General features: G+C 40.4%; 1 protein-coding gene across 2 annotated transcripts in view; it reads right to left on the bottom strand.

Moving 5' to 3' along the window:
* slc16a2 (solute carrier family 16 member 2) overlaps window positions 1–16,834 on the bottom strand; it is a 38,336-nt gene that overhangs the window by 19,868 nt on the left and 1,634 nt on the right. For both annotated transcript variants that reach the window (XR_013491819.1, XM_033631732.2), the window contains exon 2: window positions 605–749. Coding sequence is in view for 1 of the 2 variants with exons in the window: in XM_033631732.2 (XP_033487623.2) it covers window positions 605–749 (145 nt within the window). In the remaining variant the exon portion in view is untranslated. The remainder of the gene's footprint in view (window positions 1–604; window positions 750–16,834) is intronic.

A 16,834-nucleotide genomic window follows, 5' to 3' on the forward strand; every position in this document is an offset into this window, starting at 1 on the left:
GGTCAAGGAATCACAGCCTCCTGGCTCATGATGACACAGATTATATACAAATTATAGTGCATTAACTTTTGTAGGTATAAGTAGATCAGTGAATGAGGACAGCCTGGTTTGTTGAAGAAGACTTTAAAGATTCCCTCAGGATAGCTCTAAGTGTTGTTAAATGGACCTCTGGGCTTTTCAAACATCACGGGGTATTTATTTTTCAGAAAAGCAAATGCTTTGCTCTGTGACAAACATGTAATGATAATACCAGAGGCATAAATGTATGGAGGAACTCAAGTAAAATTAAAAATAATGCCATTTGCTATTAATGCTTTTGAAAAGGCAAACCCATCTTTGTCATGTCTTTTCCTCTTCTTCTTCTTCTTTTAAATTAAATTAGTCATCAGCAATCTCCAACAAATTATATACTTGCTCTACATACAATGTCAAGTCTCTGTTTGATCATGTGTCGAGACGAGATGACATACAGTAGCTAGCGTGCACGAGTGCCTGTCATAGTAGTGTGCACTGGGGCTCGTCGTAACTGCCTTACATTAGTAATACATTAGAAGCACAAACTGGTGGTAGTGATGTCTTAAATAATAAATGTGCTGTAGCTTACTTTGCAAAGGATGTACTGAGCAGTCCTATAAAAGCCACCGCTGCCCCGCTGACGGCTGTCTTTCTGCAGCCGAAGTGGTCCGTGAACATGCTGACCACAGGTGAACAGAAGAAGATCATGCCCATGGCCAGAGCTCCGACCCAGGCTGCAGAGGAAATGGAGAGGAGAAGAAAGTCATTGTCAGAAACATGAGGAAACCCTGAATGTTGCAGCTACCACCTAAAGAAAAGACCTGTTTATACACCAAACAAGGATCAGAGTTCGTGTAACATAAAACGTGTGCTGTAAATCAATATGTGATAGATACACCGGATACAATACGGAGCAGTACAAGTGATGTACAGTAAAAAATAATGAGGATACATGTGTTTCCTTTCCTGTATGGAAACAATACACCGGCTCATTTTAACACTCATAATCATTCAACAGTTACTGCAGTTCCCACGTCATACACAGCTGGAGAATTTCCCTCGGAGCTACTGTTACATTGAGGTGTACATCACTCAACATGAGGATAGAAAAAAAGCTCTTATAGGAGAAAGACGAGAAAACAGAAAATCAATTATAATATGTCCTTTGTTTACATTTGGTTACTGTATGAACAATGTACCAGCTGTGATCTCAATGGAGGCCACAGTCAGATGCAAACTTATTGAATCTTGTTCTTTCATTGTCTTGTAGGCATTTCATGACTCAGACAACATGAATACATTAAAGTCATGTAAATGTCATGTTTGCAAAAGCTTTAAAAAAACTAAAAATCCTTTGTGCGCACTGGGTTTTCTTTGAAATGTTTCTCTCTCCACGACCCTCCGCCATCTGATGTGATTTGCTATTATTATAAATTTATGTAACTCTTCTCCTTATTGTGTCTTTGCTTGCATCGTGTACATCAGACACGCTCCATAAGATTTCTCATGGTGATTAAGCAGATCAAAAAGTGGATCAAAGTGGACCGATCTGGCCTGTGGTGTAATATCAATCCAGTGTTAAAACATAACGAGCCAGAATGATCCGACAGAGACACTGCGTACCCTGGAGTGCAAACAAACAAATGTCTGGGCCCAGTCTCCCAGGGAGCAAAGGTAGCTTTAATGTCTACCGTGGTGTCTGGGCTGTAGGTCACACTGATCCAACAGCTCAATGGGAATGAGACCAGAGAGGCCGATAAACAGGTGGATGGACTGATTTTACCTACCTACACACAAGTACATGCACACACACACACACACACACACACACACGCTCAAGTTCAGTGTGAAACATGAGCTCTAGCACTGTACAAACACAGTCTTGTGAGGCTTGATCCAAACATTCTGTAAGATAAATCTGCTGGTACACAGTGTACACTACAAAGTCAGATTTTGTATAGTTTGAGGGTGGGACTGCACCCGAGCCTTCCTACAGTTTATTTATCCAAAAGGAACAAGAGAGGGGGAATTCTCCTATTTAACATGTACTTCATGAACTCCCACCATTTTGTAACTTCCCTGACAAAATGTTTAATGTTTCACCTTGAGGCGAAACACTGACAAAAAACACTTAATTGCTCTTGGCAAAAGCTTTTCATATCATATCTCAAGACATACAGCAGTGCCTGGTTGCATAAAACCACTTATGCTAAGGTTACCCTTCAATTTCCATCTAAGTATGCCTGAGAAAAAAATGTGCTGCATAAATTCACATAAGGATTTCCTTAGGATATTGAAAGGGAAAACCCTTTGATCTCTTAATGTTTGCCCTTAGCTACTTAAGTATTCCCTTATCAAAGAAGGTCCTTAGTCACCATTTCCCTCACACACCTTTAAAGGGATCCATACCCTTGTCTTAAAAGTTAAATAATGTGTGAAGCATAAGACAAAAGCTGAATTTATGCGGATATTTGTAGACAATACAGAACTGCATATCAGTGGGTACAATAGAAAAGTAGGCCTGATGGTAGAATATACAACAGAGACGGAAATCAATGGCAAAGCTGCACAGGATCAGATTAACCGACTTTACTTAATAAGCCAAAGAGTTTGGCTTCCTGTGAGCACCTTACACTTGCCCCATATTGCACCACTGATCTAGAAAGCTAACAACCACTCTCAGTGTGCTTAAAACTTTGGCTGCTTTCACACCAAATCAGGCACTGCAGCTCTCAGCCGCAGGATTGTGCGACTGTGTGGGAGTGTCACTTTAATGGCCCGTTGGTGGGGGGGTGGAGGGTGGAGACCGACTAGACGGCCCATCTCCCCATCTCAGCGACTAAGTATTTGCCTTTGATAAGTTTGTTTATGTTGGCTTAAAGGATCTGTAGAATTCACTTTGATTATCACTAGCCTCTGTAGTATCTCTATTAGGGTTGCAATATGAGATTTTCACAGTATGATAACCATGGAAGTTTGTGCAAAAATTTCTAAGTGCAGTTGAGGAGGAAAATGTGAATGTGCAGCTGAGATTCTCCTTTTGGTTACATATTTTTTGAATACCGTAGACAAGCAAATGTAAACCGTATAATTACTGTTCATTTTCATACCATGGTATACGGTTTCACTGTATACCTCTACAGCCCTAGTCTTTATTGCCACAAAGACACACCTGCATGCACACACATACAAAGCCAGTGCTCTCATTTGTTGGACAGCACACACGAACTGTTAATACATACTTTATTTCTGCGATTCACAATAATATTTAACAAAAGAAAGTATTACTTGTTTCATGATTGGCCAAGGAAGCATGACATCATGTTGTGTTTCTCCAAAAGTTGACTGCATTTTTTTTTTTACATCCCCTACCGCTCCACCACCACAGCCTAACCCCACTTCCCACGTTCAAATAATTGGGAGTACTGGCGTTTTTGCCACAATGCCTGATTTGCTGTGAATGCAGCCTTAGTGCTTGTCAGATTGACATGCGAGTGCTACCCCACCCCTCTCTGAGGCAGTCTGTTTTCTTCTCCATCTGAGGGAACTATCTGGCTCCTTCGCTAGTAAATGCTTCACTTCATTCACCTGCTTGTCACCAACTTTCCCTGTCGACCATTTGGTGCTGGGTTTCTCACTTAAAAAAAGCAGCCTGCTGTGACTGAATATGACCATGATGAAGCGGTGATAGTGAATCAAATCAGTACAGACACAGGGGTCGTAAAGACAAAAGAATGCACTGACAGATGCTCAATGTTCCATAGGGCTGAGGGGAACTGCAGGGCTGGGTTATAATTCTCTGTTAGTTCATTACAGGCGACCCTTTTCACATTACACAGTCATTTGATTCATTGTTTGAGGCCTTATCACTGACACAACTGACCATCATGAAACAATGTTGAGCAAAAATGTACGTTATGATGTATTACACATTTGTTCCATTTTGCTTCTGCTCCACATTTGCCTGAGGGGTAGAACATATGGCTTTCCAGTATGGAAATAACAAGGTTTAAGGCCCCACAGTGCAAAATGTGAAACTGCTCTCTATGGATTTTTGCATACAACAAACTATAAATTACTGAAAGAGTGCTGACTTTGGCCAATAATTTCTGCAGTTAGGGTACTGTACTGTGTAGATGATAGGACATCTGCATACAGGGAATACAGTACGTGGCAGTGGCGGCGCAGTAATATATAAGTTTTACAGTTGAGATAATGCAGTGCCAAAGAAATGGGTTGTCTGACAACAAGGTATAGCAGTGAAAAAATCCTCACTGTAGCGTCCACTTAGACATATATTGATATTTTTAGGTGGGCCTCTTTTAAGGTGGCTAAAAATAAATTTTAAATTTTGATACCCGCTGACTATCATCTACTGAAGGTAATACACTGTCTATATATAAGTACCTCATACAGCTCCATTTCAAAAATCCCGAACTACCCCTTTACGTGTGGTTTAATGCTGGCTCTAAGGGAAAGACCATGGTAGTCATTAAATATCTCCCCACACTATAGCGGTGGCCATGGTCCACAAGAACATCGTGCATCCTCCACTGTGTATGCCAAACCACAAAGCATCCAGTCAAGAATAAAACATACACCCTGGAAATTTAATGGCATATGTACTTTGCCCTAAAAGTTAATCACCCAAAAAATATGCTCAGCCCGAAACTCCTGACAGAATTGGGTCTAGTTTGCATCGCCTCCAGCGCCTGGAATCTCAGAAATTTATATCCACAGTTTTGCATGCCTCTACCATTGGGATCACTTTTGCCTTCACTGGCTGTTCTTCAGTTTTTCATATTCCTTCTTATGGATGCTGCTGTCACTTCAGACCACAGCATATTAAATCTTTCTCAACCACCCACTGTGTTGTTTCCCATCTGGACTTGCGCTCCTATATGTTTGCTATTTCCGCTTGTGTCTTGCACGCTCATTCAGCAGTTGTCTTCAGAAGGCCTCGTAAAAATGTTTTATAGTTGATAAGGTTGGCCAGTCTGGTCCTGGATAACTACTTTTTCCATCTGTACATTTTTTTTTGTCATATGCTTTTCCCATATGCTGCTACATACTAGGGCTGGGTAATATGGATAAAAATTCATATCTCAGTATTTTCAGGCTGAATGGTGATACACGATATACAGTACAGGCCAAAAGTTTGGACACACCTTCTCATTCAATGCGTTTTCTTTATTTTCATGACTATTTACATTGTAGATTCTCACTGAAGGCATCAAAACTATGAATGAACACGTGGAGTTATGTACTTAACAAAAAAAGGTGAAATAACTGAAAACATGTTTTATATTCTAGTTTCTGCAAAATAGCCACCCTTTGCTCTGATTACTGCTTTGCACACTCTTGGCATTCTCTCCATGAGCTTCAAGAGGTAGTCACCTGAAATGGTTTTCCAACAGTCTTGAAGGAGTTTCCAGAGGTGTTTAGCACTTGTTGGCCCCTTTGCCTTCACTCTGCGGTCCAGCTCACCCCAAACCATCTCGATTGGGTTCAGGTCCGGTGACTGTGGAGGCCAGGTCATCTGCCGCAGCACTCCATCACTCTCCTTCTTGGTCAAATAGCCCTTACACAGCCTGGAGGTGTGTTTGGGGTCATTGTCCTGTTGAAAAATAAATGATCGTCCAACTAAACACAAACCGGATGGGATGGCATGTCGCTGCAGGATGCTGTGGTAGCCATGCTGGTTCAGTGTGCCTTCAATTTTGAATAAATCCCCAACAGTGTCACCAGCAAAACACCCCCACACCATCACACCTCCTCCTCCATGCTTCACAGTGGGAACCAGGCATGTGGAATCCATCCGTTCACCTTTTCTGCGTCTCACAAAGACACGGCGGTTGGAACCAAAGATCTCAAATTTGGACTCATCAGACCAAAGCACAGATTTCCACTGGTCTAATGTCCATTCCTTGTGTTTCTTGGCCCAAACAAATCTCTTCTGCTTGTTGCATCTCCTTAGCAGTGGTTTCCTAGCACCTATTTGACCATGAAGGCCTGATTCGCGCAGTCTCCTCTTAACAGTTGTTCTAGAGATGGGTCTGCTGCTAGAACTCTGTGTGGCATTCATCTGGTCTCTGATCTGAGCTGCTGTTAACTTGCCATTTCTGAGGCTGGTGACTCGGATGAACTTATCCTCAGAAGCAGAGGTGACTCTTGGTCTTCCTTTCCTGGGTCGGTCCTCATGTGTGCCAGTTTCGTTGTAGCGCTTGATGGTTTTTGCGACTCCACTTGGGGACACATTTAAAGTTTTTGCAATTTTCTGGACTGACTGACCTTCATTTCTTAAAGTAATGATGGCCACTCGTTTTTCTTTAGTTAGCTGATTGGTTCTTGCCATAATATGAATTTTAACAGTTGTCCAATAGGGCTGTCGGCTGTGTATTAACCTGACTTCTGCACAACACAACTGATGGTCCCAACCCCATTGATAAAGCAAGAAATTCCACTAATTAACCCTGATAAGGCACACCTGTGAAGTGGAAACCATTTCAGGTGACTACCTCTTGAAGCTCATGGAGAGAATGCCAAGAGTGTGCAAAGCAGTAATCAGAGCAAAGGGTGGCTATTTTGAAGAAACTAGAATATAAAACATGTTTTCAGTTATTTCACCTTTTTTTGTTAAGTACATAACTCCACATGTGTTCATTCATAGTTTTGATGCCTTCAGTGAGAATCTACAATGTAAATAGTCATGAAAATAAAGAAAACGCATTGAATGAGAAGGTGTGTCCAAACTTTTGGCCTGTACTGTATATCTTGGTATTTTCTACTAAATGTGCTACGTGTTTTCAGTTGCAAGTCAAAGCCACATCTGAGATGTCATAAGCACTTTTATAAAAACAGACTGTGATCAAAATAAAATGCAAAGACAGGGATTATTCCCATGTTTGAAAATTACAGCTGCACAACAGTTACACCTCCAAAACACTAGTCGGCGGCAAGGTTTCTTTGAAAAACTGTAAAGTTTAATTGATTCAAAACACACCTAAAACACACATTAAACATGATTTAATAGAGACAATTTCAAACACAAGTACACAAATCAGCTTCACTGTAACTTGCAACATTCACAGACAAAGCACTTGTCTTTTGCAGGACACGTTTTCCCCACAAATACAACATGCTAATGTTTTTAGCACAAGCCTATGGCATTTTACATTGTATAAATTAGCCTAGCAGCTAGCAGACTTTTCCTCCACTCATATGAAGCCAGGGACAACAGCAACATTTAACAAAGGTAACGGTACATAATTTGGCTCCATTACAACTCACAGGGTCCACCAACAAAACAAATGTCTTATACTAAACACATTTGCCAAACAAATAAAACATGCTAACGTTATTAGCACAAGCCTATGGCATTTAACATTGTATAAATTAGCCAAACAACGATCGGTTATTTCCTCTGCTCATATGAGGCCAGGGTAAATCACACACAAGACTGTTTTGTGGAGGCTTTATTGTCTTCACAATCTATCTGTGAAATTAAAGTAAATAAAAGTTTGTTTCCACTGAGAGAAATGGTTTCAACATACAGAAATAAACAGGAGGTCTGCGTCGCTGCAAAGTGTAGTTACATTTAAATGCATAAAAATGAAAGTATATTCCGCATTAGTATATAAATTCTGCATCAGTATCAAGGATGGAGACGACATAACAACAACCAAGTATTACCACGATAAACTAAGACTGACAGTTTGCCTATCTCCTCCTTTTTATCCATTCCCATTTGATATATTATTTCAGGGAGACGAGATTGCAGAGAGACAGTATAATGTGGAAAGCCCAGAGAACAGACAGCATATTATTGAAGCCCACTGCACTAGTCTAAAGGGTTAATCCTCCACAACCTACTCCTTTCACTGTCCACATCCTCAATCATTTACCCAGCTTCAGAAAAAGAAAATTGTTTAACTGGAAGCAGCAACGTACAAGTACCAGTAGTACCAGCAGAACCATCAATTGGCGCCTGTTGTTATGTTATGTCAAATTACGCAATTACTTCACTCGAGCCAGCATCTGAGGCTTTCTTGACTGAACCACTGTGGAGAAAATTATCGCAGGCTCTGTTTGAAAGTGCACTCCATGTTACTGTGCAAAAAAAAAAAAAAAAAAACAAAGCTCGTTGTCTACATCGAACAAGGTCTGTTAGAGGCTAACAGAGCAAGAGAAACATGTCTCATTCCTCCACTCTCCCTCCTGTTTTCCAGCCAACCCCACCTCCGAACCCTCATTTCCCTTTGCCCTGGCACAAGCAAAAGGTCTGTGAATAGACTGAGTGGAGTGTACTCATTAGAGACGATTAGCCCCGAACACTTCCAAACAAAAGAAAAAGGACACAGTGAGGGACACTGAAGGAACATGAAAAGGTGTGTGTGTTTGTGTGTGTGTGGCCAAGAGGCTTAACAAGCTTTCCTCTCTTTACGTGACGGATGCAATCTGACAGCGTTAGAGAGTCTCTATAGGACCCATCTGTGCATCAGAGGAACAAACTTCTTATGGCAGGGAAACGCTATTGGAGACATTCAGTGTACCAAGAGATTTAGCCAAGAGTACAGCTTGTATTTGGCATGCATAGAGGATATCCGTGTTCTTTGTTTTGAGAACTCTGTGCTCTTTTTTAATGTACATCATGACAGAACAAGACCACAGACTGCAAATAGGGTTCCCACACACCTTTGTGGACAACATTTCCAAACTCTTCTATGACTTTTCAAGGACCCATCACCATTTTTTTTTACTTGCCCTAATTGCCTGGTGTTTTTGAAACATATCAGATTCAAACTCTGTTTAAACATAATTTCAGTTAGCTGATATACATGGAGGGAGAGATGAAACACAGGGAGAAAATGAAGATATGTATGTGATGGTGAACTAAACGTCACACACGTTATGTCAACAGCTTCATAAAATAAATTTGCCGTTATGTTACATTACACAGAAAGTTATCTACGGCAGATTACTGTAACAATTTCATTGCACAAAACCTAATTCCATGACTTTTCCAGGCGTGTAGAGTGTGATTCTATGACTGTGAGAACCCTATGTAAAATAATGGACATAGCTACCGTGATGTCACCCATTGGTTTTTTGGACTCCCTTTTTGAAACCTTGGGTTTGACATTTTGGCTGTCACCATCTTGGTTTTTTGGAGCCAGAAGTGACCATACTCGGCTGAAAGGCGGGTGCTGTATAGGAACGAAGGGTGGATTTGATTCAGAAGCTGAGGACACTATCGGCAGGCAGCCTGTTGCTCAAAGTGGCCCGCCCTTAATTATGCATAGCTTTAAGTCTTAAAAGCATTTAAATGAGTGGGTTACATAAATATTCACCCCTGTACAGCTGTCACGAAGGGTGAATTTAGCTATCAAGGCCAAAACTTTATTTTTTACATGTTTATTTCTGTTGCAAGGGCATTTTAACATGGGGGTCAATGAGATGGACTCGCTTCTGGATCCAGCCTCAAGCACAGATTTGAGTAACTGCAGTTTTTGGCACTTCAGCGTTGGCTTCAATTTTTAGCCCCAGAGGTTGCTGCTTTAATTACACCGAACCAAAATATACTTTGTACCTTTAGGGATGCACCGATTCATCAGCCAGACATCAGTATCAGCTGATTTGGGCCTTGCTGACTGCCTATCGGCAAATAAGATGACATTCAGCAATGGTAGTGGCCCATGCTGTGTCGCATGAATTTTGTTCTTTATTTGCTGTTGGACTCAGTCAAGAGTGGCTGGCGTACCCAGCTGCTGATTCAGAAAAGAAGCCACTGGTTGGACCTGACTCTGGCTTGATGTGAGAGGACAATGAGTGCTGTGCATACACATGGTTTGTTTTCACATTTGCTTCAGTGAGCAGCTGTTCAGATCTGCAACTCACATCTTGGATGAGAAGACAAATAGACTACGCTGCAACTGGGCAGATATGCTTGTCTTTGTAGAGAAAAACATGCATCTTACTAAGAGGTATTCTACAAGGTACCAGCGATTGTTTTCTTTTTATCGTTGATATCAAAAAGAGGAGACACACTGTATGATAAACAACAACTGTTCTGAATATTGAATGTGTCTCCTTTGATGTATCTATGTCTCGTGAAAGTACAAAGCTGAAACTGGTCCAAGATTAGTTCAATATTTACATAAACATTGTGCATGCCAAACAAACCACCTTTTCTACCAACAATGAATCATTCATGTCATTCGGGTCCTCCAACTCCTTTCAAAATAACACTGACATTCAAACACACTTGTATTTACATAGCTGTGATGGCACGATTACCTCAACACTGCAGCTACAATATGGAGCTATAAATTCACAAAGACTGACAGACGTGTTTACTGGTTGCTGCAGTGTATTAACAAAGTACTTGGACAGTGGCACCATGCTGATGTGCTTGCCTTATACTACAGGACAATATATGAAATTGAAATTAGGTCAGCTTTAATTTTAGAGTGTTAGCATTCCTATAAAATGACCAGATCAGGAATTATAGTCCCTTAGTGCAACAGTTTTAGCGGACAGAGAGTAAAGAGAAGGAAAACGGTTCACAGCATGCTCCGTGGATTATCCTGAGACACAAAGACATTGCTCCTGGAAAGATGTGTTGCTGCTGACTTTTTAAAAAGTTGAACAAAATGTGATCCACATGGGTAGAAATCTATGACACAGCATATCTTCAAACCTGGGCAAATAACATCAAATATTATGTTCAGATAGATGCCACTGCAGTAAGACACTTTTTTTTAAAGGGGATTTACCTGAACCAACCCTTCAGTGTACAAAAAAACAGTCCTTGTTTCACCTCAAAGGCAACGTGCCAAAATAATCAAAAGTACATCACTGTCCAATTACTTTCCAACAGCTATTTTCCCGGGACTCAGGGGGGAAATATTACATCAACTGAACAATGCAACATCTTGTGTTTGAAATTGTCTTGGGCACTCAAACATATTTTTGTAACATTAACGGAAAGGCTGAGGTAAGCGCCCCTTCCCTCAAGGACACATTTAATGCCTTTATCATGTGCTAGGACAGAGCGATATCATGTTATATGACGTACAAGGTCATTTCAACTGGAAAACACAGATACTAAAAGATACGATGATGCAATATCTTGGAAATTAGGAAAAAAATGTGATTTGATGATTTGCCTACGCTGCACAGCACTACTTGGTGGTATTTGATCTACCAAAAATATTCTATAATCATAGGCCTTTACACAACAAGCTTTTTTTGTGAAATTAAATTACACATCAATTGAACTGTGTTTTTTTGTCATGAGCACTGTCACACATGTAAAGTAATTTTTTTTAAAAAATAAGATAAATTTTCCTGAGCTTCATGCCGCAAAAAACACATCAACTAATCACATTTCATCCACACTTATGAGGATTTTAAAACAACAACGGCAGCTCCATGGTCTGAACCAAGACGGCAAATTTTGTTACTCATTTTATCCAAAAAAAAAAAAACAGCACATACCAAAACCACTTCTTACATACTTTGTCTTCCACAATAAAAGCCCTTGACATACACTACGTACCTTTACCCAGGGGCTAAATATTTCCAGGCAACTAGTTTGCATTTTCGTGCCACCCCTGGTGTGTAAAGGACTTACAGTAAGAGTGCACACTAACCAAAGATCATACCATAGAGATAAAAATACCATGGTGTATTGTTGTATGGTAGGATTGCTAGCAAGCTAAGTCACGTCTTAATATTTACTGGCACCAAAAAAGTAGTTCACATAAGGAAGAGGAAGAGGAAATAGAATTAAGGCTTTGTTGTCAGACTTGGGTACTGTGTTCATAAATCAATCCTTCAGCATCAGTTACCTAACAGCTACCACCTACCTATCAGTTAACTACCTCACAGTACATCAGGTCAGACTGCATAGTTTGCGGAGGATTGCGAGTGTAAGTCATTTTGGGGGACCAGCTGGAAACGACATAGGAGGAGTGCCTTCAAACAAGTCAGCCAGAGCCCATAAATGTGTTCTGACAGCAGGAAACTTCTGGATGCTCCATGAGTTGTTTACTTGGTACCACTCACTAACCCTGAGAAACTCTTTCAGATGTTTACTAGTCGTATCGTGCTCCAGGTTCCCAATATTCAGTGCTGTACAAACAAACTTGTGTTGACACTATTAATAATGCAAGAGGCAGTTATGGATATATACTGGACCTATTCTGCAGAGAGTACATTGTGTCACATGTGAGTGCAGCAGCACAACTCGGCTCAGAGCCTTCGCTCCTCGTACACAATCTGTTGTGCTACTCCAATGCTATATTACAACTGGCAGCCTCTATCTGATACGAGCGTGATTTAAGGAGCTTATGTTGGGACCATACTTATCACAAATACTTGCTTTGGATGATGCTATTTATCACCTATCTGCTCTTTTTTATCGGTTCTTTTTTTAGCAACTATTAACATTTGCACCTGCAAGAAAACTGTCTATACATAAATCCACTAATTTCTGGATGTTAAACCGATCCCACATTTAACAAAGAACAACCCACATCTGTTTCTTATCATCTGTACCTGTTTATATGGAGTTTTAGGAGACTCTGATCCTACCTGAACCCATTCCCCCTGCCCTGTGGAATGCCAAAAATGCCACAGTACTCTCTGATCTGCCAACCTGGGATTCCAGCTGCCCTGGAGATGCTGGTGAAACCGGGGGCAGCGAAGCTACAAAGAGCACAGTGGTATGCTAATGATCGGAGAAGTCTGCTTGAGACAAAACAGACACCTGTTTGAATCCTGACAGTTAAATTGTCTTTACTGAGCTAAGGTTTGCCTTTTAAAGTGGAAACACATGTTTTGCTTTAACTTATCATTATGAAGTAAATGTTGATTGCACAATTGACTGCTGTGTGATATGGGATACCTCAATATCAATACTGTGACAATATTGTGGTGTTAACTTTTGGTGCTTTGACAAAATATTTACACAATGAGACTTTTGATAGTCATCAGTTATGTAAATGTATTAGGACTAAGTGTCTAGAGGCAAATGACAGAACAGCTAGAACAGTCCGGTAAGTTCAGAAAGTTAACCTAAGACAATATCTAGTCTCACATCACAATATCGATATAATACTGATATACCACCACTAGCACAATGTAATGTCTATAGAATGATGACACCATCTTTTACTATGCAATTCTGTCTGCCACCAGGTACAATCTCCTGAGAAAATAAAGGCTCAATTTATGGCACAAATGAAGCGTGTTAACGCTTGTGCAACCAAAACAGGAAGAGGGTGGCGCTTTTGTTTTCCTCTGTAGCTTTCGGTAGCTATTCCCAATCACCAAAGAGTATTAAAGTAAGTTCTTTGCAGCTAGTATCTCCAGTAGCAGAACTGGCAGACAGTGTATGGGGAGGACATTTTGAGTACATTTGAATACTGGGGGGAGAGAGTCCCTTTATTTATCAGAATTACTGCCACAGAAACAGTTGAAAATCTGTCTGTTTCCACTCTAAGAAACTAAAAAATACAGTGTTGAAATCTGCAACGTCATCTTATCTAATTGAGGGCTGAGGGGACCCCACCATTGAATAGGTAGAATTGGACACTGTCGTTTAAAGCAGTGGTTCTCAAATGATGTGCCATGATCCCAAGGATTTTGTGATACCTACATATTATTATTATTATGGCAATATTCAACTGAGCCTATAGAAAAAGTTATGGATGAATTTCTAACTGACTGTATCAGTATGTTGTGCACACCCATTTCTTAATAAAGAGGCAAACCCTAGATAAAAAAAAATGTAATTTAATTTAATTTAAAAACCTTCACAGGGAACCAATTTGTCACCATTTGCATGTGGGAATTAAAAGTGTGTGATGCATCAAAAGCCCTGATTGGCACCCAGTGTGAGGGATGATGACATTTAAAAGTAGAAAGCTGTGAGTGAGACAATGGATCGCTTTATTGTACGGAGCAAATTACAACAAAGCACCAGTGAAGACGACCTATCACTGAGAGAAGAGAAAAAAATGCCAGTAGTGAGTATCAGTAGTGAGTCTTATTTTTATTGTCTTATGTCGTGATAAGAGTGATAACACACATTATAACACAGATAAAGTGTGCCTTGGGATTTTGGCTTGCCCTTTGGTGCACCTTGGGCACACACTGTTAATTCTGTACACATTTTATAAACCTGCATTTTAGTTAAATTTTGGTGTCCAATAATATCCTAAATGCTGTTTTACCAGCTTCTCCACCCTGACATCTACAATTCCAGCACTAATAGTAACAGTAATAAACTGCTGAATACTGTTTATCTGCAGCTTAGATACAAAAAGTTTAAAAGTGATTTTACCCTAAGACTCATGATTGCCAAGCCAAATAACACAGAACAAAGTTTCACAAAGAACACAGCGGCATGATGAAACACACAACCTGACATCTGAACACACATGCCAATCTCTGACTAGTTGAACTTGTATGTTACCACTGTTGCTCAAAGATCACTGCAGTCACAGTGAAAATATTCTGAGCCACTGTATACAATTTATCCTGCATGTTTGTGCAGGTGTGGCACGGAGGTGATGTCGACCCATTTTCGCACTTACGTTGTTAAAAGCCAGGCTCCTTATGTGTCATGTATACATTATCAGTGTCTTCAGCATTTAATGGAAAACGCTCATATCGGCCAAATGCTGCTGTCAGTAAGATTTATCGTCCGTCCACTTAAGACTGGAGTTAAAGTGATTAAAAAAACTCTCTTTTACTGATGGAGCAATATGACTAATGGAGCTTGTGTTGCGGTATCATCTATATGACTTTGAACAAGGCAACGAAATTCTCTAAATACTGCTAATACGGTTAATACTGTTAAGTAATTTCTTCATCTCGACATTTAGACACACATAGGACACAATGTGCTTGAATGAACCTCCGTTTTTCTTTCTCATCCCAATCGTCCCACTGATCAGTTTCACACTAGCGGCACACAGATGGCAATCATTTCAAGTATCGATAAAAAATTAATCACTTGCTCGCTCAGTCCCTTTCTTCCGCCCCTTCACACACATTCCCAGGTTTTGCAAACTCTGCTGCTGCCGAAACAGTGCTGCAATCTGAACATCATGTCCACCGTGGTTTTAGTTTTTACTTTCAAAAAATGTTGTGTCCGTTACGCACCTTGACACACTGGCATTTTTGTACATGCATTCACAACAGGAATGAAACCTCCGACTGTGCCATGCTGTAATAATCACTGAGAACAACAACACCATCTGCAACTCATAATCCACTCCTTCATTACTGTCTTGGACTTAAAAAGAAAGTTGTTCTAATCCCCCACCTTGATACATCTGAGCTATTTTGATAATCTCTTGTTTACCCCTCGAGGCTTAATAAACACCCAGTATAATAGAGCTCAGTAAAAAGACCTAATCACATCCCAATCTTTTCTTGTCACCTTCTCTCCTTACGGCCCAGCAGTTTGTGAAGTTCTTTAACGTGTATTTTTCAAGATGTCCCACACATGTGAATAGGAGGACTTTTACAGACTGTTCCCCCTCAGACTGGAGAGTTGTTCAAAAGGAGCCTTTACAACCGTGACTATTGTTGTTAAGCCGTTCCTCTCTGTTTTCTTCTGTTGCTGAGGGGGAAAAGGTCAGTACTCAGACTGCTATCTTAATCCTTTCACATATGAGAAAAAAACAAGAATCAAATCCAGAGAACGGCTGGAAATCCTTCACAGGCCAAAAACAAAAGTACAAAGGGAGTTATATTGAAATACCTTGCCCTCTGTTGAAGATTTAAGTTATGCATCTGGCCCGGTGTCTGTTTTCAGGCCCGACACGTTCTCGGGCTCTCTATCACGCAAATCCTGAAGGTAATGCGATGCCTCGTCACACTGCCCCCCAACTTCTTTGACATAAATTAGAAATGACAAGGTGCAAGATACCTAAAAAGATAATAACCTGTGATTAGGTAAACAAATCAAATGAGTCTTTTCAATGTATGTCTTCTCTTCCTCGCTAACTGTTTCGCGCCGATTAAAAAGGGTTGAACTTGTCTCAGGGATCAGTCTTATTGCTGTAATCCCTTCCGTAACCCTGACCTTAAGCTTCGCTGGTGATTGTGGATCTTGACAGGAAGTTAAGAAAAATACGACTCCTGTTACATGCTGCTCCCTTCCTCAAAAACATTCTTAAACACACCGTCCAGAGAGTCGATTCCTAAAAAAAGCTAATGTCATTACTCATTTAGACAGTGTTCTTTAATGTGATTAACAGTCTTAAACTTACAGAGGCCAAGACTCTAACACCATCAGGGGACTTAACCTCCAGAGATGCTTCAGTGACAATAAACTGGATGCTGAGTTTAAACTCCAGCTTTAGAGCTCAAAATTTCCACCATGGTAACAAACACAAACAGGAAAATCTTTGTTTTTCCTGCCTAAAAACAAGACTGAACAGCGTCATTCTTTAAAAGCACATCAGTGATTCCTATATAGGATGTATCTCTTTGCCTGCTACAGCATACAGCTGTATCATAATCAAGTTTGCACCACCCAGTATACTGACAAAACATTCACCAGGGAAAGCTTGTGATATAATCCTCAACTGACTGGTTAAAACTGAAGCACGCAGGGAGACAGAGAGGGGTGAACATTGGCCTTATTCCGGTCACGAATGCCAGAATAAGTGTTCAACAGCAGCTTTATTGTGACACAATGAATATAAATTCCTGAAATTAAATGATCACGAGGTCTTTTAGCTTTTCATATACTCCTCAGTCTCTCCCATGTCTTTAATAGCCATAATAGGGGAAAACC

This window comes from Epinephelus lanceolatus, chromosome 7 (assembly GCF_041903045.1).
Source record: "Epinephelus lanceolatus isolate andai-2023 chromosome 7, ASM4190304v1, whole genome shotgun sequence".
NCBI classification, from domain to species: domain Eukaryota; kingdom Metazoa; phylum Chordata; class Actinopteri; order Perciformes; family Serranidae; genus Epinephelus; species Epinephelus lanceolatus.